We start from the raw sequence: 27,451 nt of genomic DNA on the forward strand, positions 1-27,451 counted from the left end.
CCGCCTGTAATATAGACCGCTCACTGCTGCTCTCTCTGCTTGTGCAGGGTGACTGGTCTTGTCTCCGCCCCCTCCTGTAATACAAACCGCTCACTGCTGCTCTCTCTGCTTGTGCAGGGTGACTGGTCTTGTCTCCACCCCCCTCCTGTAATATAGACCGCTCACTGCTGCTCTCTCTGCTTGTGCAGGGTGACGGGTCTTGTCTCCGCCCCCTCCTGTAATATAGACCGCTCACTGCTGCTCTCTCTGCTTGTGCAGGGTGACTGGTCTTGTCTCCACCCCCCTCCTGTAATATAGACCGCTCACTGCTGCTCTCTCTGCTTGTGCAGGGTGACTGGTCTTGTCTCCACCCCCCTCCTGTAATATAGACCGCTCACTGCTGCTCTCTCTGCTTGTGCAGGGTGACGGGTCTTGTCTCCGCCCCCTCCTGTAATATAGACCGCTCACTGCTGCTCTCTCTGCTTGTGCAGGGTGACTGGTCTTGTCTCCGCCCCCTCCTGTAATACAAACCGCTCACTGCTGCTCTCTTTGCTTGTGCAGGGTGACTGGTCTTGTCTCCGCACCCTTCTGTAATAAAGACAGCTAACTGCAGCTCTCTCTGCTTGTGCAGGGTGACTGTTCCTGTCTCCACCCCCTCCTGTTAGACAGATTGGTCACTGCTGCTCTCTTTCTCTTGTACAGGGTGACTGGTGTTGTCTCTGTCCCCTCCTGTAAGACCATTCACTGTTGCACTCTCTGCCTGTGCAGAGTGACTGGTCTTGTCTCCGCCCCCTCCTGTCAAAAAAGACCTCTTACTGCTGCTCTCTCCCCTTGTGCAGGGTGACTGGTCTTGTCTCTGCCCCCTCCTGTAATACAGACCAGTCACTGCTGCTCTCTTGGCTTGTGCAGGGTGACTGGTCTTGTCTCCACCCCCTCCTGTAATAAAGACCAGTCACTTGTGCAGGGTGACTGGTCTTGTTTCCTCCCCCTCCTGTAATACAGACAGCTCACTGCTGCTCTCTCTGCTTGTGCAGGGTGACTGGTCTTGTCTCCGCCCCTCCTGTAATACAGACCAGTCACTGCTGCTCTCTCTGCTTGTGCAGGGTGACTGGTCTTGTCTCCGCGGCCCCCTCCTGTAATACAGACCAGTCACTGCTGCTCTCTCTGCTTGTGCAGGGTGACTGGTCTTGTCTCCGCCCCCTCCTGTAATAAAGACCGGTCACTGCTTCTCTCTCTGCTTGTGCAGGGTGACGGGTTTTGTTTCGGCCCCCCCTGTAATAAAGACCGGTCACTACTGCTCTCTCTGCTTGTGCAGGGTGACTGGTCTTGTCTCCGCCCCCTCCTGTCATTTTCTGTAGTGATTGGCCCCTCCCACAGCTCTGCTCTCTGCACAGGCTTTGCACAGCACAGTGATGGTGTCACTGCTGCTTTTTTTTATCTGGGTTTGCAAAGTGGATTTATATCCTGTGTTGCTATTGATGAGTGTATTCACATGAAGGTTTAAAGCCTGGAGTTCATCTTTAAAGCATATATGGACAGCATTTATTTTTCCTGTAGCTTACAGATAAAAAAGGAGAACATACAGTATAAGCAAGTAGAGTCCATACCAGGGAATGACTAGGAATGCAGAGGACAAAATATAGTTTAAAAATAAATTAACCACTTTAGCCCCGGAGGATTTGGCTGCTCAAAGACCAGGCCCTATTTTGCGATTCGGCACTGCGTGATTTTAAAGGACAATTGCGCGGTCGTGCGACACTGTACCCCAATGAAATTTACATCCTTTTTTTCCCACAAATAAGAGCTTTCTTTTGGTGCTATTTGATCACCTGTGTGATTTTTATTTTGTGCGCTATAAACAAAAAAAAGCGTCAATTTTGAAAAAATTATTTTTTTATATGAAATTCTCAAAAAAAATGTAAAAATCCAAATTTTTTTAACATTTTAGGCCAATTCGTATTCTGCTAAATATTTTTGGTAAAAAAATAAAATCGCAATAAGTGTATTTTGATTGGTTTGTGCAAAAGTTATTGCGTTTACTAAATACGGGAAAGATTTATGTCATTTTTTATTTTTTTCACTAGTAATGGCGGCGATCTGCGATTTTTTTGCGGGACTGCGACATTGCGGCGGACAGATCGGACCCCTGACTGACACTTTTGACACTTTTGGGAGTACCAGTGACATTACTACAGTAACCAGTGCTAAAAATTATTGGTGATCAAGGGCTTAAGTGTGTCCCTAGGGGCGCGATTCTAACTGTTAGGGGGCGTGGCTAGTGAAGTCATCACAGAGACATATGATCCTACATAGCCTCTGTCATTACTTCAGGGAGAATGACAGACAGTTGTGTTTACATCAGCCGTCTGTCTTTCGCCCTCCTAAAGGAGATCGCGAGTGGCCGGCGGACATCGGAGCCGCCGGTCACACGCGCTGGCTAGGCAGGGAACGAGCGGGGGCGGGAGCATGCAGTCCTCTCAGCAGTCCTCTAGGGGGCAGTGCTACACTTACAAACAGATTGATGGGTGGAAATGCCAACTAGAACATTTTTGTTTAGTTCTGGCTATGAAAGGTTAGAACCCCTTGCAGATGTTTATTGCGGTTTGTGTTCCTATCGGAGGTGTGTCACCAAACCAGAAAGTGTGGGGAAATCTCACCAATGGGGACACAGACAGCAATAAATACCTGATAGGGGTTCCAACCTTTCCCCGCTCTATCCAAAAAATAAAAGAAAATGTTTTAGCTAGAATTAAACTTAAGCCCCCCTATGTGTAAGATTAACACTCTCAGGCATGACACCTGTGTGGAGAAAAAGTTAAAGCCCCACTCCGGGCAAAAACTATTTTTTTCCCTAGCCCTACCACCCCCCCTCTAATCTATGCTGCAAGTCTCCCCCACCACCCACCCCTTATCTTGTGGAGCGAGATGTACTTGTAGGCAGGAGTAGCCTGCATTCTCCACTGCAGGTGAAGCTCGACTGGGGTGGGGAGTTAAGATGAATTGAGCTCCTCTAGGATTTCCTCAGTCACAGGGGGCAGCTATCCCATTGGATGCTGTTGCTCCATGTGACTCTGGTGGCCATCTTGGGTCAAGCAGAGTCTATTTAGGACTCTAGCACCTAGGCTTGACTCTGTTTTTGCTAGTGGCTAATGCAGGGAAAGGAACCCCATCTGTCAGGGATAGTGCTATAGAAAGGAAATGGTTCTAGAGGAGTAGGGACAGTGCAGGAACTATGTCTACCTTCCAGGAAGCCTTCCTTTTTGGGAATTGACCAGCCAGGCCACATTCTGCCCCTCCATGGCAGATGATGTCGTCATCTTCCACCGCTGTCTCAGTGGTAGGTGGCTCCTGTTGGGTATGCACTCTGCTGGGCCTGTTGCTCTTGCCGAATTGTTTACAATTCCCTGTTACTTCTGAACTCTGACTGTGTTTTCTGCCTGTTGCACAGTGCTGCACCCAACCCACATACTCACCTAAACTCCCCATCCAGGTCCAACACTGCCACTGGGGTGGGAGGACCACTGATCAAGAACTGAGATTCCCCCCCCCCCCGAGATCGCAGATCCCCTGCCACCCCCCTCTGATGATGTCACCTTCTTCTGGATCCTGAGTGGACCCTGCAGCAGCCCATCCATTAGGTGTTTTATGCCCACCGCACAGTGTTGCACCTAACCCACATACTCACCTAAGCTCCCCATCCAGGTCCAACACTGCCACTGGGGTGGGAGGACCACTGATCTAGAACGGAGATCCCCCCCTGAGATCGCAGATCCCCTGCCACCCCCCTCTGATGATGTCACCTTCTTCTGGATCCTGAATGAACCCTGCAGCAGCCCATCCATTAGCTGTTTTCTGCCCACCGCACAGTGCTGCACCTAACTCACATACTCACCTAACCTCCAGGTCCAATACTGCCTCTGTTACCAGGGTGGGAGGACCGCTGATCGAGCACTGAGATCCCCCCTGAGATCGCTGGTCCCCTCTGATGACGTTACCCTCTTCTGGATCCAAATTGGACCCTGCTGCAGCCCATCCATTAGGAAGTGCCTGCCTGACACATAAAGAACAACCCAAACCAGGATAGAAACAGGAGAGGGGAAGACTCAGGCCAAATGGTCATCAGTAAAAAGGGCTTATAAATAGGGGCATGTTTTGTTTTTAATGTGGCAATAAGTTAGAGGTGATTAGGTGGGAGGGCTAGGAGACGGGAAGGATTTTATCCAGGTGTGGAGCTTTAGGACGGGTTCACATATTTTGCAGTCCGGTGTGCTGTGCGTTTCTGTTTCACCAGTTCAGGTGCGATGCAAGTGCGACTTTTTCCCTGAATTCGCACCTGAACCGGACCCAAAAACGCACAGGACCCTTTTCAAAACTGCACCACAGCCGCCCCAGACAAGTGTGAACCGGCTCCATTGAAAGCCAGCCAAACTCACTTGTTATGCGAATTGGATGTGGTTAAAAACGCATCCAATTCGCATATATGTAAACCCAGCTTTAATCTACATTCCATTTTAACCTGTGCATACTCCTAGTTTTGACAGCTGCTGGTCTCCCACTAATAAACAGGATGCGGATAAGCTTGTTTCCCAATCATTGTGAACACATGAGGTTTGTTTACAAACAAACCCATCATCTGGAACTTAGTCCCGGTTCACACTACCGCGACTTGTCAGCCTGACAAGTCGCGGTCCATTCTGTGCTACGGAAACCGTTCTAATAGGGGCGACTCAAAACTCTGCGACTTAGAAAATAGTTCCTGTACTACTTCGGGGCGACATCGGAGCGACTTGCATTGACTTCCATTATGTGAAGTCCGTGCAAGTCGCGCCAAAGTCGCGGTGCACGCGACTTCACAGGTCGCCCCCGAAGTCGGATCGCTATAGTGTAAACCAACACTTACACTGAGGACTATAGTGTGTAAAATAAATAAAGAAAAAAAAAATATTCGGCAAGGAAAATGATCCAGGATTTATTGTATAGCGTTTGTTACCCTAAATAAAAAAAGATCCTGTTCTCTTAAAGCATGTTATACAGTACAGTGTTTGTGCTGTGTCATTTGGCCCCCCCCTGTAACACCTAAAAAATTCTGGCTGATCCTGCCAGTTTCTGCCCTCCTCCTTGTACACTGACCACGGTGTATCATGGCTGCTGAGCCCTGACACCGTAGTCAGTTTACATGTTTCCATTATCCGCAGCCCTGCACTGTCCTCTCTGTCCTCCTCTCCCCCCTCCCACCTGCCTGTTTGCTCATCAGTGCCCCTCCCCCTTTCCCCTCCTGCTGCTCTCATAATTATTTTAAAATGATCTAATTCCCCTCTGTAATATTATAACACCAACTGCCCCTGACTCCTGTGTTATAGAAAAAATATGCGATCTGTACCTAAATCCGAGCGGCTCCCGGGAATCACCTGACTACTCGGCTCTCTCGCTCTCCTCTCTTCCCCTCCTCCCCGGCTGATGTCAGCTGCAGTGCTCGAGCCCTCCCACTGGAGGTGTCCCGGGCAGAGGAGAGAGCTGAGGAGTCAGCTGTGCGCTGGGAGACGCTCGGATTTAGGTACCGATCTGCATATTTTTTCTATAACGCGGGCACAGGAGCACTTCGTGTTCTATTACAGAGGGGATTATATCATTTTATATATAAGTGGCTTAAAAACTATTTTAAGTTTCCCGACTGTTACTGTTGTAACATTATGTCTGGGCATCTAGGCTTCAATGACCTTCGAAAGGGTTTGATGCTCCTAAAACTTTTACCCTACGTTCACACCTATGCATTTTTTGGTGAGTTTTGCAGAAATGCACTACAGTCCATTTAACATGGATATCTATGGATGTAGTTCACATCTGTGCGTTTTGAGGCACTGCGTTTTTTTGGAAAGAGTCAGGGACTTTTTTTTTCCTGCAGCAGATTGCATTTTGCATGTAATGGACTTCAATAGAGACGCACGAAAAATGCAAGTGTTTCGTTTTTGATGTGTTTTGCAGGTTTTTTTTCCTCTTTAGTCCCGGTTCACACTATTGCGATCACAGACATCACAAATGATTCGGAGCGCACTGCTCCTAAAATCACATGCGATGTCTGTGCGGTGCAAATTCAACCATACAGTTTGTATGGCTGAATTCGCACCACAATCCAAGTGAACTCGCACAGGACCCTTTTTTTGGTCCGCAGCAGAATCGGATTGCATGGTGGTTCACACCAGTGTGATCCGATTCCTGTGCGAACTGTCAGATCCCACTGCAATATGCGATCTGATCTGGGGGTGTCGTTAACTTTGAATTGACACCCCCAGCGTATTGCATATGGCAGTGTGAACTGCCTGTGCTGCGGATGCGATGCGGGAACACACAGTATATTCGCAGTGTTCCCGCATTGCAATAGTGTGAATCGGCACTTAAACACACTGTGTATAGCTGGTTGCTAAGGAATAGGTTGCAAGGGAAAAAATAAATCAGTAAAAAAAACAAAGTGGGGTCCCCCCCCAAATCCATACCAGGCCCTTGGGTCTGGTATGGATTTTGAGGGAACCCCACTGCAAACTTAAAAAAAAAAAATGTCATGGAGTCCCCCCCAAAATCCATACCAGACCCTTATCCGAGCAAGCTGCCCAGGTAAGGAAAGGAAGGGGACGAGCGAGCTGGGCTGCTGAAGTCACGGGGGGGGGGGGGGGTGGTGCCACCAGGTGATGTCGCTGGGTGGCCCAACCCCTTACCTATTTAGGAACGGTCAGATGAAGGAGCAGGCAGTCAGCGGTTAGCCTTCATCGTAGGTGAATTTTTTTTTCTTTTTTCAGGTTGGTCGGTGCGGCGGGCGGCAAGATTGACGATGGATCTACATCGGGGGACACAAAGAAATTGTCAAAAACTGTGTGTGCGTTTTTAGTTCTTTTTGACACTTTTTTTGGTGAATGAGAAGAGGGGTACAATGTACTCCTACGCATTCACATGGGGGGGGGGTGGGATCTGGGGGCCCCTTGCCCACAGACCCCCACAACCACTGCCCAGAGTTGTGAGGAAAAGGCCCTTGTCCCCAACATGGGGACAAGGTGCTTTGGGGTGGGGGGGCATGTGGCCTGGTATGGTTCTCCCTTCCCTGACCTGCTGGGCTGTATGCTCAGATAAGTGCCTGATATAGATTTGGGGGGGGGGGACCCCAAGCCGGTTTTTATCAATTTTCTTTACATTCAGCTGTCAGCGGGGAACCCTGTTGACAGCTGATGACTCATCAGTTGTTAAGGACGCAGCAGCCGGCTTCCTGGCCCACTCCTTAGCAACCAGCTATACACAGTGTGTTTAAAGAGAAAAAAAAAAACGCAAAACTCATGAAAACTGCATCAAAAACATGGTGAACCTAGACTTAAGAGCTCTTTCACACTGGTGGTAGTTTCTTCCACCCTCTATAAAGCAATCTGCAGTGGATCCCTTTTTGGGGAGGGGGCCTTAGAAAAGCGGATGGCAGGTGTTCAGGAGGCAAACCTGCTGCCCCCTGAATGTCTGATATATTTTTTTTTTTGTATGTTTTTTTTTTTTTTAATCCATTTTTTTTTTTTTTTTTAATCTTTTTGAGCAGTTCGGCCAATCTGGTGTGTACAGCCCCGCCTGGATTTAGTTTTTTTTCCACTGCCCATGTGAAAGAGCCTTTAAAGATTGATGAATTTATGTAAAATTATAGTTACTTTAAATAATTTTTCTAAAGCACCAACATTTGTGCAAACCTGTACAAGGAACACGAGAGTCCAGCTCACAAGTGGTTACAGTTATTGAAGTGTGATTGACAGACAGGGCAGCCATCAGGGGGGGATAGCCCATACACATGTAGGGGGCCTGGGCATTCTGAGGGGCCCGGTCGCCCAGGCCCCAACCAATGAGACTGAGTTGTTGCAGCTGTAGTAACTAGCAATTGCTAAAGCAGGGCGGCTGCAGACTAAGCAGCTAAAGGGATGTCTCTTTGCTGAAAATATGTGGCTGTCTCTTTTCTGGATTTGGATGTCTCTTTGCTGAATATATGAGACTGTCTCTTTGTTGGATTAGGATGTCTCTTTGTTGAATATATGAGGCCGTCTGTTCACTGGATTGAGATGTCTTTTTCTGAATATATGAAGCCGTCTCTTTGTTGGACTAGGATGTCTCTTTGCTGAATACGTGAGGCCGTCTGTTTACTGGATTGGGATGTCTCTTTGCTGAATATATGAGGCTGCATCTTTGTTGGATTAGGATGTCTCTTTGCTGAATATATGAAGCCGTCTCTTTGTTGGACTAGGATGTCTCTTTGCTGAAAATGTGAGGCCGTCTGTTTACTGGATTGGGATGTCTCTTTGCTGAATATATGGGGATGTCTCTTTGATGGATTGGACTCATTTTCATATATTAAGTTGTAAGAGTGTTAAAATAGAAGTGGGTGTACTGAAGGACTTGGTGGGACGGCCAGAGGGAGGGCCCTCTGGAATGTTGGTGCCTAGTCCCGGAGGGGCCCAGGCCTAAAGCTGTGTAAGGGGCCTCAAAATTTCTGATGGCTGCCCTGTTGACAGACGCCTAATCAGAACTCTCTAGGGACACATTCTACCGATTTACCTGCACAGTGACACCTTTTGCTTTGTAGCTGATGTTGAGGCTGCGGGAGAAGTAATCCATAAAGACCTGGTAAGAGAGAGGTAAAACATTATTAAACTTTCGACAGATAAACATTATTGTGACGGGAGTCACTTTGGATAGAGGACTCGTGGAACCCAGCTTACCTTCGAGAGGTTGGTAAATCCCTGTCTCAGCTCCCGAGGTCCCTCATTTGTGTAAGTCACCCTGTGTCTATTAGGGGCAACGGGTGACGGAGAAAATGATGAACAACTACTTAATGGAATAATAAAAAAATAAACTAGTGCCCTCAATAAAGTAAACATGGAAATAAACATATTCCCATAAACACAAACATCTAAAAATGAATGTAAATAAATAATCAGTGCAATTCCTCAAAATAAACCGTGACAACATTCATTATTGTGATGTAGTATAAATGAGTCCAATTAAGTGTGAACGACACGTGAATCTTCACTAAGATGCTCCAGAAATAGTGAATGTTCTTTTCCAAAAAATCAAAAAATTCCAAAGTTCCCATGTGTTATAAAGGTGACCACAACAGTGCAATAAGATGGCTCCTTGAATCCACTAAGAATATCGATCCCCATTTGCCAGAAGTGATAATCCTTTAGAAGGGAAAGGAATATCTATTGGGCATTATATCCTTTCACATCCACAAGCCCTGATATTATTGGAGAATATCTGGAGGTCCCCTATGGTGATTGATTATACCAAAACGTTCATTTGAGTGTTAATGAAGGTGAGCGGCCATTGCACTTAATTTGGATTCATATATACATAGTTACGGGGGGCCGGATTTAAAGAAACTGCAGCTTCAAACATCTATGACGTGTTTCAGTTTCGCCGCGTTCAAATCAATTAACTGGCGCTGCGGCGAATTGGCGAGTAAAACAGCAATAATGAATTCCGCCGTCAGCGGGATTCACTTACGATCGCGGCTTCGCCAATTCGCAAACTTATGTCTTCGTGCTTATAGCAGTTTCACATAGCGATGTGGGGTAGTGGATTAGTGCACACATCACATGTCTGTAATTCATCTCCCTCTGCTGTAGGTTCGAGGCTTACCATCTCCACCTACTTTTTTTATTTTCTTTTTTTGTTTATATTGCTAAAATGTAACGGATTACATCATATATATTGCTAAATAATGTTACACTCAGAAGCGCTTGCAAGCTTACACCATTTTAAGTGTTTTTTTGATCTTGTCTGTGTGTCGAATCGATCTTATGAAGGAAAGTACCAAAGGCAAGTGACCAAACCCCTACCCTACTTCAGGGCAAGATGAAACCTCACAATTTTACCATGGTCTTCTTCCCACATTCCATACAATGTTTAGTTCTTTAGCTATATGTGCTTTTTAGCCTTAACACACTCCATTTTTTCCACCATACAGCTTTATTCTGCACAATAGCTAAGTGCTTTGCAACTTCACTGCAGTTCACAACGTCATGGGTTCAAATCACATCACTACACTTGGGATCTCTTTTCACTCTCATTTTTTTAAACAGTTTTTTTAAACTATCTTGAATTTGGGGGGGGAGGGGGGTGTCCTACCCAAATTTCAAGCACATCAATGGAAACAACACAATTTTGATTTTATGAGTGTGGTCCTAGTTTTATCGAGATGCAATTCTTTACATATTTACCATGGTTCTTACAATTTCTTGACCAATAAACATAGGTGTCTGATATTGGACTCTCTCCATATTTCAACAACACAGACCCTCATAGTCCAACACTACATTTGCCTCACACCTCAACACAACACTGTCACATCCCTACTCTACATTACAACCCCTCACATCACCAGTACAAGCAGCATGCAAAGTGCAAAACTCCGGCCTTGGCAGCTTAATGGGCCATACACTAACAATTTGTCTAGACTTTTTCCTGTAGACTTAACCAAACCATATAATAGAAGCTCAAACCTCAACACTTTCAATTTGGATGTAATCAGGCAGGCCCTTGCACTACATAGAAAATGTCAATCTGAAGGATAAAGTCTTCTCTAAATCTTACAGTGTGGATGGCCCTTTTGTCTGTAGGCACCCACACAAAACAAAAAAACACATGTTCAATTCTAATGTATTTATTTATTTGAGAATGACAGCAGAAGGAGGGATGCAGCAAAAGAATATTGTCACTCTCCAGTCCGTGTGCCTTTACAGCGCCAGACCACGATCTTTGCTCCATGGCTACGGGATTCTGATGTCTTCCACAACTTCCGGCAGAGTTCAGAATCCATTCTGCACCTCTACCAGCTCATAGGGGACAGGCATGGCAAGGTTGCTGGGCAGCTTCCAAGCCACTTTCGAAGTTCCAGGGTGTTCATGTTGGTCATTGGCCATGTGCCTTACCAAATATCCACTGACCACAAAAGAAAATGAGTGGAGTCCATCAAGGTGGGTTTCTACCACCTACACCCGCAAGCAGTACCACTCCTGGAAAAATAAAACAAAGGATAAGACATTTCATAATGAAAATCACATCTTAATGCCTGTTTGCTTCATTCTGAACTTCATTTAATTTCGACATCACGAGTGAAATAACACATTTTATGCCAACTTACACAAACCAGAAATCATTAATGTAAACATTTGAATACACACCTGTGACGCCAGACAGCCCATCACCACAGGCTTCCCATGGTACGTGCCATGATTCCAAGATGTTGATGTTCTGGAAAATTACAACACCATAAGATACCAAGCAGCCGTTCATGTTATCAATAACTACACAGGTGGCATAGACACAAATAAACACCTGCCAGCTCTTCTCAGCCCTTTACACTATTCACAATACCAACATGTTTATGGTTAGAGGTGCATGTTTTTGCTCAAGTAACACAATTTTACCAATGTTGACTACACTTTATCTACAATGGCAAGTGTCATTGGCAGATGATAATCACCCTCTGTCTCCCTGTGAGTGGCACCTCTGCTAACTAGCTAATTAATACACATGCCCTATCTTGACCGGTTACAGTACTTACATGTAAAGTGGCTAGCAACCAGGGTATTCCGGGTGGCCATACCGGCAGCGGTGCTCCGCCGCCTGGGGGCCGCCGGCTGACGGACCTCTGGCTCCCTCTCCTCCGTCAGCTCCCAAGAATCATCCCGGGCAACGCACATGTTGTGCAACACGCAGCACGCCAGGATGATCTTGGAAGCCTTTGTAGGAGAGTACAGGAGTTCACCCCCAGGCCGGGCCAAGCAGAGAAACCGGGACTTGAGAAGACCTATGGTCAACTCAATGATACTCCGGCTTCTCCGCAAGGCCCTGTTGTAATTCCTCTCTGCTGGGCCCTGGGGGTACCTGATTGGAGCCATCAGCCACGTCAGCTGCGGGTAACCAGCATCCCCTGAAAAATAAGAAAAATATACATTAGTTATTCATATCATGTGACTTTAGATGACTCCTCAAAATGGGAGACAATTAGGCATTTTACTAAACAACCTGCTCGTCTGTTTGCAAAAAATCATATGAAACATCTCAACTCTGTCTAACTGCCTAAATCACTAATACAAATGGGAAAAAGGACACACAAAGTGGTGGGTTTCTCTTGCAAGTTACAACTTGGCCCCTATTTTGTTCCTATTACATTAGCCTAGGTCTTACTTCTGGAATATATCTGCAACTAGAGTGAGGAAACCAATATTGACTCACTTATGCAAAGTACTTTGGGGATATGGCAATACCATTGGAATCATTTGTCGGTTTTCTTTGGGTGGCTAGAGGACACCATTTACACATTGGTTAACCACCTTCATTGGACTCAAAGACAACTTTGCAAATCTTTCTTTTGTGAGCTGCTAAGCTGCTGATCTGGTTGTGTGTGAACAGCCTGACAACTCCTAACACATCCATTTTAGGTAGGCTTTGCTTAAATCAGGGTGTACACCGATGTAGCTTATTCCTATGTCTATGTAATCTTACAGTTTATGTTGTTAAGACAAAATACTTTACCAATAAGCCACCCTTCGGGCATTTGTCCACTTTCAAACACCTCGTACAGAGTACTTGTTCTTAACATACTGGAATCATGGCACGACCCTGGGTGACCAGTGTTGACACTCATGATGCGCTGTTTGGCGTCACACACTAATTGGACGTTCACGGAGTGGTACTGCTTGCGGTTCCGGTATTCACTTTCGTGGCTCCTTGGGGGCCTAATGGCTATGTGGGTGCCATCGATTGCCCCTAGGATTTGCGGCATGTGTGCCCGCCGGTAGAAACCCAACTTGACTTCATTCCACTCATTTTCATTCTGTGGCCAGTGGATAAAATTGGGCACTATATCCACTATGGCATTAATGACCAACATGAACACCCTTGAAACTGTGGGCTGGCTAATGCCCATGATACTTCCCGAAGTGGCTTGGAAGCTGCCACGCCCTAAAATATACAAAGTGGCCAGCAATCTGGCCATGCCGGGCACCGCATGGCCGCGCTGTGTGTCCGGGTCAATTTTCTCTGCTATGAGCTGGTAGAGGTGTAGAATAGTTCCTCGCTCGAGCCGGAACTTCCTCCTGACATCAGAATCCCGCAGCTTGTCCAAATAGATCCTTGGAGCAAAAATGCGTGGCTGGCGAGGTAAGGGCACACGGACTGGAGGTGCTGCTGCTGGAGGTGCTGCTGCTGCTGCTGCTGCAGCTTCCCCACCTTCTGCTGCCTCCTGTGCCAGGGCCTCCTCAAACAAGGCACCAATAAATGCCAGCATTGCACCATCTAATGCGTCTGGGATATCGTCCTCCATTTTGAACGCGCAAATTCGCGAATGCGCAGATATATATAGAAACGGCCGCTAATTATCACACCTGTGAGCCAGCTATAAAAGGAGCACATGGCCAATATGGCTGCTGGATGTTATAGATCGATGTTTCTTATGTGCTAGCAAGACCCTGTGACCCACAACCTACATTATCTGGAGGTAAGACAATTGTATCTCTCTCTCCCAAAAAAAAGGAAGGAGACAATTTGTACTTATCTTGGGTGTGCTTAAGTTGTCTATGGTGAATCCCCTCCAACCCACAATAGCTTGGGAACCCCTCAAGTGTCTTTTAATCATTGGCAGTTGGCCCCATGTGCATGTGGTTTGGACATGTGTTTTCTCATGTTTGTTAAAGGTGTGCAGTCTAGATTTGGCATCTAAACCTGCCCCCTTACCTTCCCAGCTTCCAAAGACACCATTTTTGCTTTCCTGATAACTGTAATTTATTATGTGCACGTATGTAGGTCATGCGATTTCTCATGTATGTTTAATGTTTGCAGCCTCCTTTTGCCTATAAAGGATTACACCACCACCACCACCACCACTGTGTTTGTGCCATTAGGTAAGTGTTTGGAGGGCCTCGTGTGATTTGTACCCCTATGCGTTTTCTTATGTTTTTTTTTTTTCCATTTCTTTGCAGCCTCTTCTGCTCTTTGCCACCACCACCACCACCACCACCACCACCACTGTGTTTGTGCCATTAGGTAAGTGTTTGGAGGGCCTCGTGTGATTTGTACCCCTATGCGTTTTCTTATGTGTTTTTTTTTCCCATTTCTTTGCAGCCTCTTCTGCTCTTTGCCACCACCACCACCACCACCACCACCACCACCACCACTGTGTTTGTGCCATTAGGTAAGTGTTTGGAGGGCCTCGTGTGATTTGTACCCCTATGCGTTTTCTTATGTGTTTTTTTTTCCCATTTCTTTGCAGCCTCTTCTGCTCTTTGCCACCACCACCACCACCACCACCACCACTGTGTTTGTGCCATTAGGTAAGTGTTTGGAGGGCCTCGTGTGATTTGTACCCCTATGCGTTTTCTTATGTGTTTTTTTTTTACATTTCTTTGCAGCCTCTTCTGCTCTTTGCCACCACCACCACCACCACCACCACCACTGTGTTTGTGCCATTAGGTAAGTGTTTGGAGGGCCTCGTGTGATTTGTACCCCTATGCGTTTTCTTATGTGTTTTTTTTTTACATTTCTTTGCAGCCTCTTCTGCTCTTTGCCACCACCACCACCACCACCACCACCACTGTGTTTGTGCCATTAGGTAAGTGTTTGGAGGGCCTCGTGTGATTTGTACCCCTATGCGTTTTCTTATGTGTTTTTTTTTCCCATTTCTTTGCAGCCTCTTCTGCTCTTTGCCACCACCACCACCACCACCACCACCACCACCACTGTGTTTGTGCCATTAGGTAAGTGTTTGGAGGGCCTCGTGTGATTTGTACCCCTATGCGTTTTCTTATGTGTTTTTTTTTCCCATTTCTTTGCAGCCTCTTCTGCTCTTTGCCACCACCACCACCACCACCACCACCACCACCACTGTGTTTGTGCCATTAGGTAAGTGTTTGGAGGGCCTCGTGTGATTTGTACCCCTATGCGTTTTCTTATGTGTTTTTTTTTTACATTTCTTTGCAGCCTCTTCTGCTCTTTGCCACCACCACCACCACCACCACCACCACCACTGTGTTTGTGCCATTAGGTAAGTGTTTGGAGGGCCTCGTGTGATTTGTACCCCTATGCGTTTTCTTATGTGTTTTTTTTTTACATTTCTTTGCAGCCTCTTCTGCTCTTTGCCACCACCACCACCACCACCACCACCACTGTGTTTGTGCCATTAGGTAAGTGTTTGGAGGGCCTCGTGTGATTTGTACCCCTATGCGTTTTCTTATGTGTTTTTTTTTTACATTTCTTTGCAGCCTCTTCTGCTCTTTGCCACCACCACCACCACCACCACCACCACCACCACCACTGTGTTTGTGCCATTAGGTAAGTGTTTGGAGGGCCTCGTGTGATTTGTACCCCTATGCGTTTTCTTATGTGTTTTTTTTTTACATTTCTTTGCAACCTCTTCTGCTTTTTTTGCCACCACCACCACCACCACCGTGTTTGTGCCATTAGGTAAGTGTTTGGAGGGCCTCGTGTGATTTGTACCCCTATGCGTTTTCTTATGTGTTTTTTTTTTCCATTTCTTTGCAGCCTCTTCTGCTCTTTGCCACCACCACCACCACCACCACCACCACCACCACCACTGTGTTTGTGCCATTAGGTAAGTGTTTGGAGGGCCTCGTGTGATTTGTACCCATATGCGTTTTCTTATGTGTTTTTTTTTTTCTTTTCTTTGCAGCCTCTTCTGCTCTTTGCCCACTACTACCACCACCACCACCACCAAGTCTGTTTGTGCCATTAGGTAAGTGTGTTCTGTAACTGTTCACTAATTATACTGTATATGAAGAGCAATCTGCAAATCCTGTTTTTTCTGTTTTCTCTTTTGTCATTTCAGATTTAGGAGTTTGGGGCTCTTTGCTGCTGCTGGACAGCCAGATTCTCTGCCCACCTCGTGCTCCCATGGCCCCACCCACTGGAAGGATGAGAAGGGGCAGGGTGGCCAGGGGGGCCAGGGGGGCCAGGGGGGGCAGGGGGGGCAGGGTGGGCAGATCGTCTGGCTCTGGTGTGAGGGAGGCTCCAGCTGTATCCATGAGGGAGTCCACCATCCCCATCCCGGAGGAGGAAGCCGGGGGAGGTGTTAACACACCAAGTGGACAAGCTGGCTCTTCTGACAGTAGTCCTGGAGCGGGTCCGTCCACCAGAGTCAGCTTGTCCACATTACCCCGGCTTCCCCGTTTCACCCACAATCAGTGCTGTGCCCTGGTCCACGCCTATATGGCCAGATATCAGGCGATACATGGGACCAGGGCCGCGTCTTACTCAGTAACAGAGAAGAACAGATTGTGGGATGAAATCCGGGATGCTGTAAATGCACTGGGTGAAGCACCTCGCCACCGTGACAGTGTGCGGAAGAAGGTCAACGACATCTGTGGGTCCGTTCGGAAGAAGCTAATTGCATGGGCTGCGGAGGGTCTTTATGACCGTCAAGGTCGGCTGGATGAACGTGCACGAAGTTCTCTCTGGGATTATCAATTACCTTTCTTGAACATCATAGGACCCGATACCATCTTTCCCAGAGAGGACTTAGATTCGGATGCTTTGCACCGAGGTAGGATATTATCTTGGATGTCAATTGTGTGAGTTGTTTGGAAAAGATTAACTACTATCCTATGTGTGACATTAAGAGAATGTGATACTTGCCCTTCCAATTGTCCTTTTTTTGTTTTCCCCAACCTGCAATTTGTTCATCTGTAGCACGGATCTCAGCCCCTCCACAGCCCATGCAGCTTGGCGAACCAGACGGACTCACAGGTGTTGACATCAGTGCTGACCCTCCTCCTGGTAGGTCCAATATCATACTGTGCCAAACAATGTAGATGTTTTTTTTTTGCCAAGATAGCTCATATTGCTATGTCCTTTACAGAAGATCCGCAGCAGGGAACACACCCAGTGCAGCTAGGCCTGGAGGAAGGTGTTGGTATGTCTAGTCAAATAATGTTTTTTTGAATCTTATTAACCCCATTAACACACATGTTTTTTCTTAGGAAAGAGTGTTGCCTTTTAGATGTTTACCCTGCAAAACACAGTTGACAGCATTAATGGGTGCCGTCATTAGTAGGCAGACCAAGCCTTCTTAACCTTTGGGAGGGTTTAGCAAGTGTCCTATGAGCCCAGGAAAGCACTTTTGAATGTTTGGCCTCAATGCTTCATTCATGAAGCTAGGAGGGCAATCTGGCCATAATCATTACTGACTAAGGTTATGTACTAAACATGTTTTTTTTTTTTTGTTTTTAAAAGAACATCAGGCCCCTCTTGACGTTGCAGCTGGAGTTGGATCAGGAGCTGGCGACGATTCTGCATCCAGTGCTGTGGTATGTGATATAAGGGAACAAGGTGCACATGTAACATTTCAATGGTAGCATTGATTTTGGACTAGATGTGGCTTACATTGTGTGTGTTAAATTAGTGCTATGACATTCTGACGATGCACCAGCACAACAAGAGTTCTATCTTGAACATCAGGGAATTATGTTATAATTTGGTGTGCCACTAATGTTCCAAAAACATCCAGGATCTTTAAAGTCCGGCCCGTCTTTGATTTTCCAGGTCCAAATTCATGGGTATCATTTGGTTGGGTTGTCCTGTAGCCGATTGATGGCAAGATTTTAGACAACATACGTAGATGTATAAAGTCATTGGTGTAGTAACAGATTTACCAAAAGCATAAACAACCTACCACACCAGGGTTAATTGGGAACACCTTCATGTTGAATCTTTTTTGCCTTTGTCATATTAGTCACACCAATATAATATGTACCCATTATCAGAAGTGTTGCTAGCTTGGATAATCTTACAATGAACAAGTACTCATTAGAAGCACATCAAACTTTTCAACGTTCTGCTTGGGGTGTTAAGTTGTCAAACTAATCTGAAATATTTAGTCATGATGTTTGATAATGATTTGGTCTATTTCTTCTGCTTTCAGGTAGCCTTAGATGCAGAGGGATTGTCACCTACCCAACTTCGTCCATCTATGCTGGATGTAGCCGAGAGGCTGCTTGATGAGTATCAGGTCCAAAATGAGTTAAGGAGGCGTACTCAGCAATCTACTGAGGCAGTACGTCTGCTCGGGCTCATACAGGAATCTGTAGCAACAATGGTACAGGTTCACCAGGATATGTTACAGGTTCAACAGGATATGCGTAACAGCTTGGTAAGTTTAGCAGACCAGCATCAACGGGATCGGCAAAGTGTTGACACTCAGGTGCTGGCCACACGCCAATGCCTGTTTGGATCTGAAGATGCCCCATTGGCAGAGCCCTCCCAAACATCTCACTCACCTGCCACTGCAGGTTGTGGTAGTGGGAGGGTAATGCCAGTGTTGGCCACTTGTCAGGCAGCTGGGGATGGGACAATTCCTCCTGTAGCCACTCCTAGCACTTCACACTCCGTTCGGACTCCCACACCCCTCAATGAGCAATCCTCCTGCACAACCTCAATGCGCACTGGTTCCACAGTACCCCTTCCACCTGACTACATTCCCTCCACACCTTTATCACTTCACTCCTCCCCAGGCCGTTCTTCTTTTTTGTCACCAATGCGACATGTCGTTTGCCCCCGCACCGTGGACCACAACAAACAATCAACCACCACTCCCCACACATCTTCACAACCCTTGCACCACCAGCAGCATCAAATAGCCTTGGAGCAGCAACGATCCCATCTCATGGTAATGGCACACGTTGCCCAAATGCTTAGGCTGACCCCAGAGCAGATGACACTATTGGCCGAACATCTTCTGTCTGGGACATTTCCAACGTTCAACACCCTGCATCATCAGCAGCCTCAGACAGAAGATATGATCCTAATGGGCCACTTGAGCACAACTCTACAGTTAACCCCAGACCAGATGGAACTCTTGGCACACCATTTGATGGCAGGAAACTTAACAGTGCTCACCACACTGCTTCAGGCACGACCACCAACTTGATTTTTTGTTTTTTTGTTTAATTTGGTTTAGTTTTGTTAATGATTTACATTGGCCAATTTTTTGGGCCATTTTTTTTTTTAATTTGAGGGTGGCACAATATGATTTATTATAGTGCTTCTTTTGGGGATGAAATAAAATTTTATGCAAAATGATTAGTTTGTGTTTGCTCTTTGGTTTTTTAGGAGTGTTGGTGGCCAAGTAATGGCCCTGGTTAATGTAGGCATTTATACACACGTGCTTCTCTATCTCCAAACATATGATTTCATGTAAATTTAGATAACTCAATGTTCACATAACGACCCAAGAAAAGGTCTCCCTTCAAATGTAGCTTCAAAACAAGTCTCAAGGCTAACATAAACCAAAGCCAACATACTAACAATTACAGACCACACCACTCAAGTAAACAAATACAACACAAAAGACATTCGATGTGTACACCAAAAAGAAAACTTGGGTAATAAAATAAATGTTTTAATAACACATGTGGGTGTCTACCAACTGTAGCGTACAAAAAATATATTACAATATATAATAGAATGAACTAAATTGCCAATGTAACATTTGTGTTGCAAAGAGCAACATACTTAAATATAATTTAGATAAACATTTTAAACATTTTTTATGTTTTGACATCATTTTTTGGAAGGTTTTCACAAAAACAATTCTTTTTTGTAAACATTTGTGGTTTTGTCGGTTGCCATAAAAACAACAAGGCTTTTTTGTAAACATTTTTGGTTTAGTTTGTTACCAAAAACAACAAGGCTTTTTTGTAAACATTTTTGGTTTAGTTTGTTACCAAAAACAACAAGGCTTTTTTGTAAACATTTGTGGTTTTGTCGGTTGCCATAAAAACAACAAGGCTTTTTTGTAAACATTTGTGGTTTTTTCCGTTGCCATAAAAACAACAAGGCTTATTTGTAAACATTTTTGGTTTTGTCGGTTGCCATAAAAACAACAAGGCTTTTTTGTAAACATTTTTGGTTTAGTTTGTTACCAAAAACAACAAGGCTTTTTTGTAAACATTTTTGGTTTTGTCGGTTGCCATAAAAACAACAAGGCTTATTTGTAAACATTTTTGGTTTTGTCGGTTGCCATAAAAACAACAAGGCTTTTTTGTAAACATTTTTGGTTTAGTTTGTTACCAAAAACAACAAGGCTTTTTTGTAAACATTTTTGGTTTTGTCGGTTGCCATAAAAACAACAAGGCTTTTTTGTAAACATTTTTGGTTTAGTTTGTTACCAAAAACAACAAGGCTTTTTTGTAAACATTTGTGGTTTTGTCGGTTGCCATAAAAACAACAAGGCTTTTTTGTAAACATTTGTGGTTTTTTCCGTTGCCATAAAAACAACAAGGCTTATTTGTAAACATTTGTGGTTTTGTCGGTTGCCATAAAAACAACAAGGCTTTTTTGTAAACATTTTTGGTTTAGTTTGTTACCAAAAACAACAAGGCTTTTTTGTAAACTTTTTTTTTTTTGGTTGCCAAAAACAAGGCTTTTTTTTTTTTTTTTTTTTTTTTTGGGTCCCAAAAAAAGGGTTTTTTTTAAATTTTTATATTTTTTTTGGTTGCCAAAAACGATGGTTTTTTTAATTTTTTTTTTTTTTTGGTCCCAAAAAAAAGGGTTTTTAATTTTTTAATTTTTTTGTTTCCCAAAAACGAGGGTTTTTTAATTTTTTTTTTTTTTTTGGTCCCAAAAAAAAGGGTTTTTAATTTTTTAATTTTTTTGTTTCCCAAAAACGAGGGTTTTTTAATTTTTTTTTTTTTTTTGGTCCCAAAAAAAAGGGTTTTTAATTTTTTAATTTTTTTGTTTCCCAAAAACGAGGGTTTTTTAATTTTTTTTTTTTTTTTTGGTCCCAAAAAAAGGGTTTTTAATTTTTTAATTTTTTTGTTTCCCAAAAACGAGGGTTTTTTAATTTTTTTTTTTTTTTTTTGGTCCCAAAAAAAAGGGTTTTTAATTTTTTAATTTTTTTGTTTCCCAAAAACGAGGGTTTTTTAATTTTTTTTTTTTTTGGGTCCCAAAAAAAAGGGTTTTTAATTTTTAAAGTTTTTTGTTATATTTTTTTTTCGAATGTCGAAATGTGACAGTTAAAAAACATTGTAAAATTAACCAAACAAATTAAAAAATAAAAACTATAATCTTTTTAAGGGGGAAACATTCCTGACAAATGGCTCCTGAGGGGCTGGATCGGCCCCATAAGTTTCTTCCAAAACCAAGATTCGGTCGATGCACCATGTTATGTATTCCAAAAGGACCTCATAGGTGAGGTGCGTGTGTCCTGGGTAGAAAAAGACATGACAATTAGTTTTATGCAAAATGATCCAAACAACGATTGTAATTAATGTGCCTCAACAAATATGCTTAGGAGTCTATTGGTTGGCTTTTATCAACACTCTGAAGCAAATATGCTAAATTGCTGGTGTAAACCTTAAACTCAAACTTTCACAGCAAATTGTTCAAAAGGTTACATAAGATGGCTTGGAATGTTAGTAGCAGTTTCACCAAAGCTAAGTAAAAGGCTTTTCTTCATGTCAACACAAGCAATCATTTAGAAGAATGTAAGGTGTTTTGGGTTCAATTGGTCAACACGATACATGTGCACACATTTATCTCTATCACCATTGGAGTTTGTGTAGCGTTCTCTCTCCCTCTTACTGTCTATAGATTGAACCTGACACATAGTAGAGACTTACCCTTTGGAATTCGGAGGGCCAGTTGTGGACGGAGCAGATGTGTCTGCTCCCCTGATCTCCTTTCCGCCATCCCAGCTGTGTTAAGAGAGAAGAAAAAGTTTATCAACAAATGGACTCACGCTAACTGTAGGTTAGGCAGTCATGAAAACGCTCTAACACCCACTCATTACCCCTCCACATTTCCCTGAAAGTGTTATTTAGACTTTGATATGGTGGTGATGCAGATTTGTACAGTGCAAGCGTCATTCTACTGGGTGAAGCTTGTAGCGTTAAGGATACGTACTCCCTGCTTTTGTGCTGATTGTGTTTTTCGGATGTTTTTGGTGCCTCAGCCCTGCCTGTTCTAAGTGTTGGAAACATATTTTGGGAGGGCTGTGGAAAACTAATCAGGTTAGACTTACACTCTCTAGGTTTTTGGGGACAAGATAAATAACAATCCTCCTTTTTACATGGCCCCTGTACACACCTCTAGGCACCTCCCTCCTGTTGGTTGACCCCACAGCAGGCAGCTTGCTATGGAGGCACATGAGATGAAGCCAAGCACCCTGTGCCTGTTCAGGCACCTAACTGTGAGCCAGCCTTGCCCCCCTCCCTTCCGATGGTCTCAATGATTAGGAGTGACAGCATCAGGAGGCAATATTGGCATGCTGTCACCTCAGTTAAGGAGGAGGGGGAGTCTGTTCCAGACAAGTATTAGTGCAAAAATGTGGACAGTAAAAAATGGTCCCAGTAAGTCTGAGGGGGAATATGCACACCTATCACTTGGAATACTAATGCATAGAATGCATTCACATAAAGAACCTGCTGCCTTTAGAGGAACTTGAAGCCTGAGCGGGGACATACACAGTTAGCATTTCTCCACTTACTAAGTAGACACATTCCTGGAAAAGCACACAACTTACCATCATCAGTTTTTTTTTGGGCCCCCGAAGTTGATGGCGTGGCTGGCTCGGGAGAAACTGCACAAAAAGAACACAAATTGTGAACTGGAATGTGGTACATTACCGAGGAAGAGTATTTATGAAAGATTGACAAACACACATTTTCAGTGTTGACTAAATCAGGACATGATTAAATTACAATGTCCACAAAAAATTGACAAGTACAAAGCACACCATTTCCAATGTAGAGAAACTAACACCAATTTAGAATAGGGTGGCTTGAGATAACTTACAAAAGATAACATGTCCTGTAAAGCTCCCCAAAACCACCTTGCAAACATGAAGGTTAAGCAAGAGTGTTTCATGACCAACCTTCCTGTCACATATAGCAAAACTACACTTGCTTAGACTCCAACTTAGATTATCCTAGATACACATCATCCTAGCACACACAATTCATGTGAGAATCTAATTTTAGGTACTTACAGACTAGTTCAGGGGAGCCTGGAGTGGGGGAGGATGGGGGAGACCCTACATGGGGGGATGGTGTCCCTTCATGGGGGGATGGCGTCGTATCTCCTAGAAACACAAAGACACAAATACAATCCTTGAACCAAAGCTATTTGATAAAGGCACACAGAAAGTAGTTGGGAAACATTGAAGGTAGTAGTTACTTTGGACTGGGTAAGCAGCAGCCCCTCTTCCCCAGTCCTCCACAACTAACATCCTCAATGTCAGCTGCTACATAACCCCAATGGCAAAATATAGATATTACAGCCCTTAGATTTCCCAGGACACATTGAACACACAAACACATGTAGAATACTTACTTCCCATTTGAGGAGAGCCCAGGTCCTCATCCGCTTGAGACCAATTGGCCTCTTCTTGGGCACCAATGTGTTCCTGGCCCGGATCCAGGCGACTTGGCCCTGCCTGAGGCTCCTCTCTTGCTGAAGTTACATCAACCACAAAAGAAAACAAAACAAACAATCATTCCTCCAAGTTCGACCTAATACACAACACACCAGCACATCCACATTACTTACAGGGGGCCTGAGAAGGCTGAGCCGCAACATCCTGATCACTGGTTTCTAAAATAAAAGAAAAACATTATATATTATTTATGGACACAAATAGGCAGTAACCTCTCATCATGCTAGCACCATACTCAATGCCCCTACAATTCAGAACATAGAAGTGCACTTACACCAATGAGATGCATTGACCATGTTTTAAAACAGGAGGGCACCATGCAAATTAAGCGGGCGCCTAAGGCCTCGCACCTACAGGGGCCTTGCGGCCAGTGGCGGAGCACCAACATTTCGAAGGGCGCAGTCAGGGAAATCTCCCAAGTAAAAGATTGCTTTCAATCCTCGGATCAAAAAGTTGCAGCAGTGTGCTGCAGTCCCTTCACTGCGTCTGCCAGGTGTCTGTTGTCCGCTGACACTTACTCCTCCTTCTCTGCCTGGGGATTGGCCGTCTGATCATGTTATCCTAAGATGTGGAGGAATCGGTAGGTGTGTACCTGCACCAGTAGGAAGTGACTGGCCGGTCAACTCACTCTGCTATCATCATTTGTTGCTCTGGGAGGAGAGCTCCGCCCTGGACCCGGAACATACAGGTAACCAGGCCCAGACTTGATATTTTGCAGGCTGGTCATAGATTTGTTGTGTCCACTATGCAAAGGGGTTGAGTTGCCCAAGGGAAGTTGGAAGAGTCTGAAAATGGTTGGTGGAGGAGGAGGAGAAGAAGGCCCTGGGTGGCTGGGGGACAAGGAGAGGGCCCCTGGGTGTTTTCTAGAGGAGGAAAGATCCACAATGACGCCAGAGTCAATTGCCAAGGAAGAGAGTGGAGCTGAGCAAGTCCTGCCTATCTGACCTGAAAGCCAAACATGGTGTAGATGGAGCCCTTTGCCCTACACAATGACAGCACCAGAGGTGGAAGGTGAGTGGTAGCGGGTCTTTGACATTATAGAGCATATGGACTCTGTCCATTATTGGTAGTTTTGTTTGGAGTTGTCCTTTAGATGTTTAACTGTGTTGCTTTCGACCCGAGCTGTGAGGGACTGAGGTATGACAGCCCACTATGCTGAGACTTATAGTGCCCTAGAATGTTGAGGACTGAGGAATCCTTAGTCCCTAACAGAGGGCACTACAAGTCTTAGCATAGCAGGCAGTATTTCCTCATTCCCCTACAGAGAGGATTACAAGTCCAAGCAGGTAGCCTTCTGCAGTGGGACTTGTTGTGCCCTTGACTGTGGTGGACTGAGGAAGGGAAGTGTAAGAGGGTCTCTGTAAGCTCAGATGTATGGGGGAGCTTTGGGGAACACAGAGTTCACTTTTACACCAGAGTCCCCAGCTTCCCCCCTCAAATAATGGTTCCCAAACTCTCCTTATATCAGAGTCTTCACACTTCCCTCTTACAGTGTAGTAAGTCTGGAGACTCCGATGTAAAGGGGGCTCTGTAAAATGTGATTAGAGATTAGAAATTTCTAACATTTTTATTTTCTACTTACGATCCACAATTTTCAGCTGCTCAAATGGCTCGCTGCCTCTGATTGCGTATTGGAGTGTGGCCGTCCTCCTCCTCCCCTTCTTCACCAAAAGCACAAGAGGGTGCCGTCCGTCCGCTTTGGCTAGAAGCAGAAGAAAAAAAAAAAACATAAAAAATACGAATGTACATAGTAGTATTAAAGGTTGTGAAGAGACACTTGATGGAGGTAGGAAAGGTAGGAGCGAGAGGGAGGGGGGGGGGGTGTTGGTATTAGTGTTGTTGCATAGCTAAACACATGTCCACCTACCCAAAAAATTGTAACCTATCTGGTCACATGTAATGTATATTTTTACTTACCGGAGATTTGCTCCACAGCCTTTAGCAGGAGCCTGGGTGAGCGCCTTTTGGCATCACTCCAGGCCCGCTGCAGATCCACTATCTCAGGCAGAAACTGAAATCTCCGCTGCAGCCTCATCCGGAGACGACACATCATCTTGTGCTTTTGGTGAAGATGCGTATAAACTTTATCATACCCCCAGAGGAGGAGGAGCTGTGGAAAGAGCAGTGTATGTTTGAGTCCAAGTATGTCCAAAATAGTACAGTCTTCAAATAACATGCTAGGTCGTCTTTGAGATATTGTAGAACAAAGAATTCCATTTCTGGTGATACATATACATCGATGTCCAAATCTACCTCCATGACATAGGTTGCCCCACACTGGTGATTTCCTCTACATGATATAGCCATTTTCTCAATTGGCCTTTCATGACACACCCAGGGCCGCCATCAGGGGGGGACAGGCAGTCACTGTATTTACAACCTTATTGCTGTCCATTTAGCAGGGTGCAAGTAACTTTACACACATGTAGCATAGGTATCAACTTTTGTCACCATGTTAAAAGGACAGCAGTATGGGTAGCATTACAGTGACTGTTATTAGTCCAGGCTCACTAAACTAGCCAATGCTTGGAAAAGCAAGCCATGCAGATTGCTTTTCAGGTCCCTTTTAACACGAGCTGTCTGATTGGGTGTGGCTGTTAATTTTTGACGCAGACCTGATAAGCCCCTCAATTCTCCTTTATGGAGTGTTATATGTAAATGGGATTGCTTCATTTGAGATGCAGATTTAAACTGTGTATGGCCAGGCTGAAGGTACCCAAGTTGATTGGTCGATCACCTGGAGGACAACGTACAACCAGTCTGTCAGATTTTACACACACTTATCGCTAGCATCTCTTGTAGCCACTAGCAATAATCACTGTGTTTTCCTGGCAGGGGCAGCACCAGGAGAACACAATGGCTCCGCAGGAGGGTTTCCCCTGTCTGTGTTGATGGTGGAATCAAGGCAAAATGTTTTTCCTGCAAGCCACGGGACAAACAAAGATAGTTTTTTAATGAATCCATGATTTTGCCAAAATGGAAAAAAAAAGATGTTTGCTTTGTATATTCTTAAGTTTGCTACATAACTAGAACATGTAACAGTGTTATATCATTGCAGGAGATTTCCCTTCACTTCCTGTCTTGGTGTCACCAGGACAGGAAGTGAGGGAATCTCCCGTGGGGATACAGCCAGCAATTCTTTCCTTTTATATATACTATGGACATTATAAGGCAACAATTGCAAGCTATTTCCCCACAGTGATATTCCCCTCACTTCCTGTCTTGGTGACACTAAGACAGGAAGTGAGGGAAAATCTCATGCAATGATATCACCCTACTAGAAATTGTAGTTCCGTCTAAAAAGTATACATAAAGTAAGCACTTGGTTTCCAAAGTGGCAAAATTATGGAGGAGTTAAAACCCCATAGTGTGATCGGGTAATCTGACGGTGTGTTCCTACACTCCTCAATGTGTCTGTTCATTAAGCTGTGCTGAATTATCCTTGATTCACAATTCCTGCAAGAGTTGCACATGGTATGTGGGAGATGCAAATTTAAGGTGGCATAATTATCCACACAATCACACATAATCCTTTTTAAAGGTCCCCAGCAGAATTTGATGGCATAGTGGTTCACAGCAGTGCCATCAGATTCCAGTTAGATCTGTAAATTAACAAAGCAATGTGATCTGGGGGTGTATTTAACTTGCAATGGACACCCCCATTCATTATCATATGGCAGTGTGAGATGGGTGTGTTGGGAATGTGATCCATTGAGACAAGTGATTATACACTCATGTGTTTCTTTTAGAGGTGATTTGTTCAAGGCAATCCTTTGAAGACATGACCATTCCAGATTTTTGTGATCACTGATTCCATCTCAGGTGAACCAATTAGCTGCTGTGTGCAGATCCAGCTTATGATGGTAAGAGTGTCAGACAAGACAAACGGGGCCGAGCTTGCAGTGTGTATGGATGTATGTAAGGCAATAATTTTTGGCATTATGCATTTAGGGAATATAATGTTTCTAATCTTGCATATATGAAAAGGGTCAATACATTTGTCTTTAT

General features: G+C 44.6%; 1 protein-coding gene across 1 annotated transcript in view; it reads right to left on the bottom strand.

Annotated features, from left to right (window-relative positions):
* Positions 1-27,451, bottom strand: part of LOC309554709 (very-long-chain 3-oxoacyl-CoA reductase-like) — a gene marked incomplete at its 5' end in the record, with an annotated part of 154,346 nt that overhangs the window by 13,197 nt on the left and 113,698 nt on the right. The window contains one exon of the mRNA XM_082256412.1: positions 8,548-8,613. Within this exon, the coding sequence (XP_082112538.1) occupies positions 8,548-8,613 (66 nt within the window). The remainder of the gene's footprint in view (positions 1-8,547; positions 8,614-27,451) is intronic.

Source organism: Pelophylax lessonae, assembly GCF_965119305.1.
Source record: "Pelophylax lessonae genome assembly, chromosome: 4".
NCBI lineage: Eukaryota > Metazoa > Chordata > Amphibia > Anura > Ranidae > Pelophylax > Pelophylax lessonae.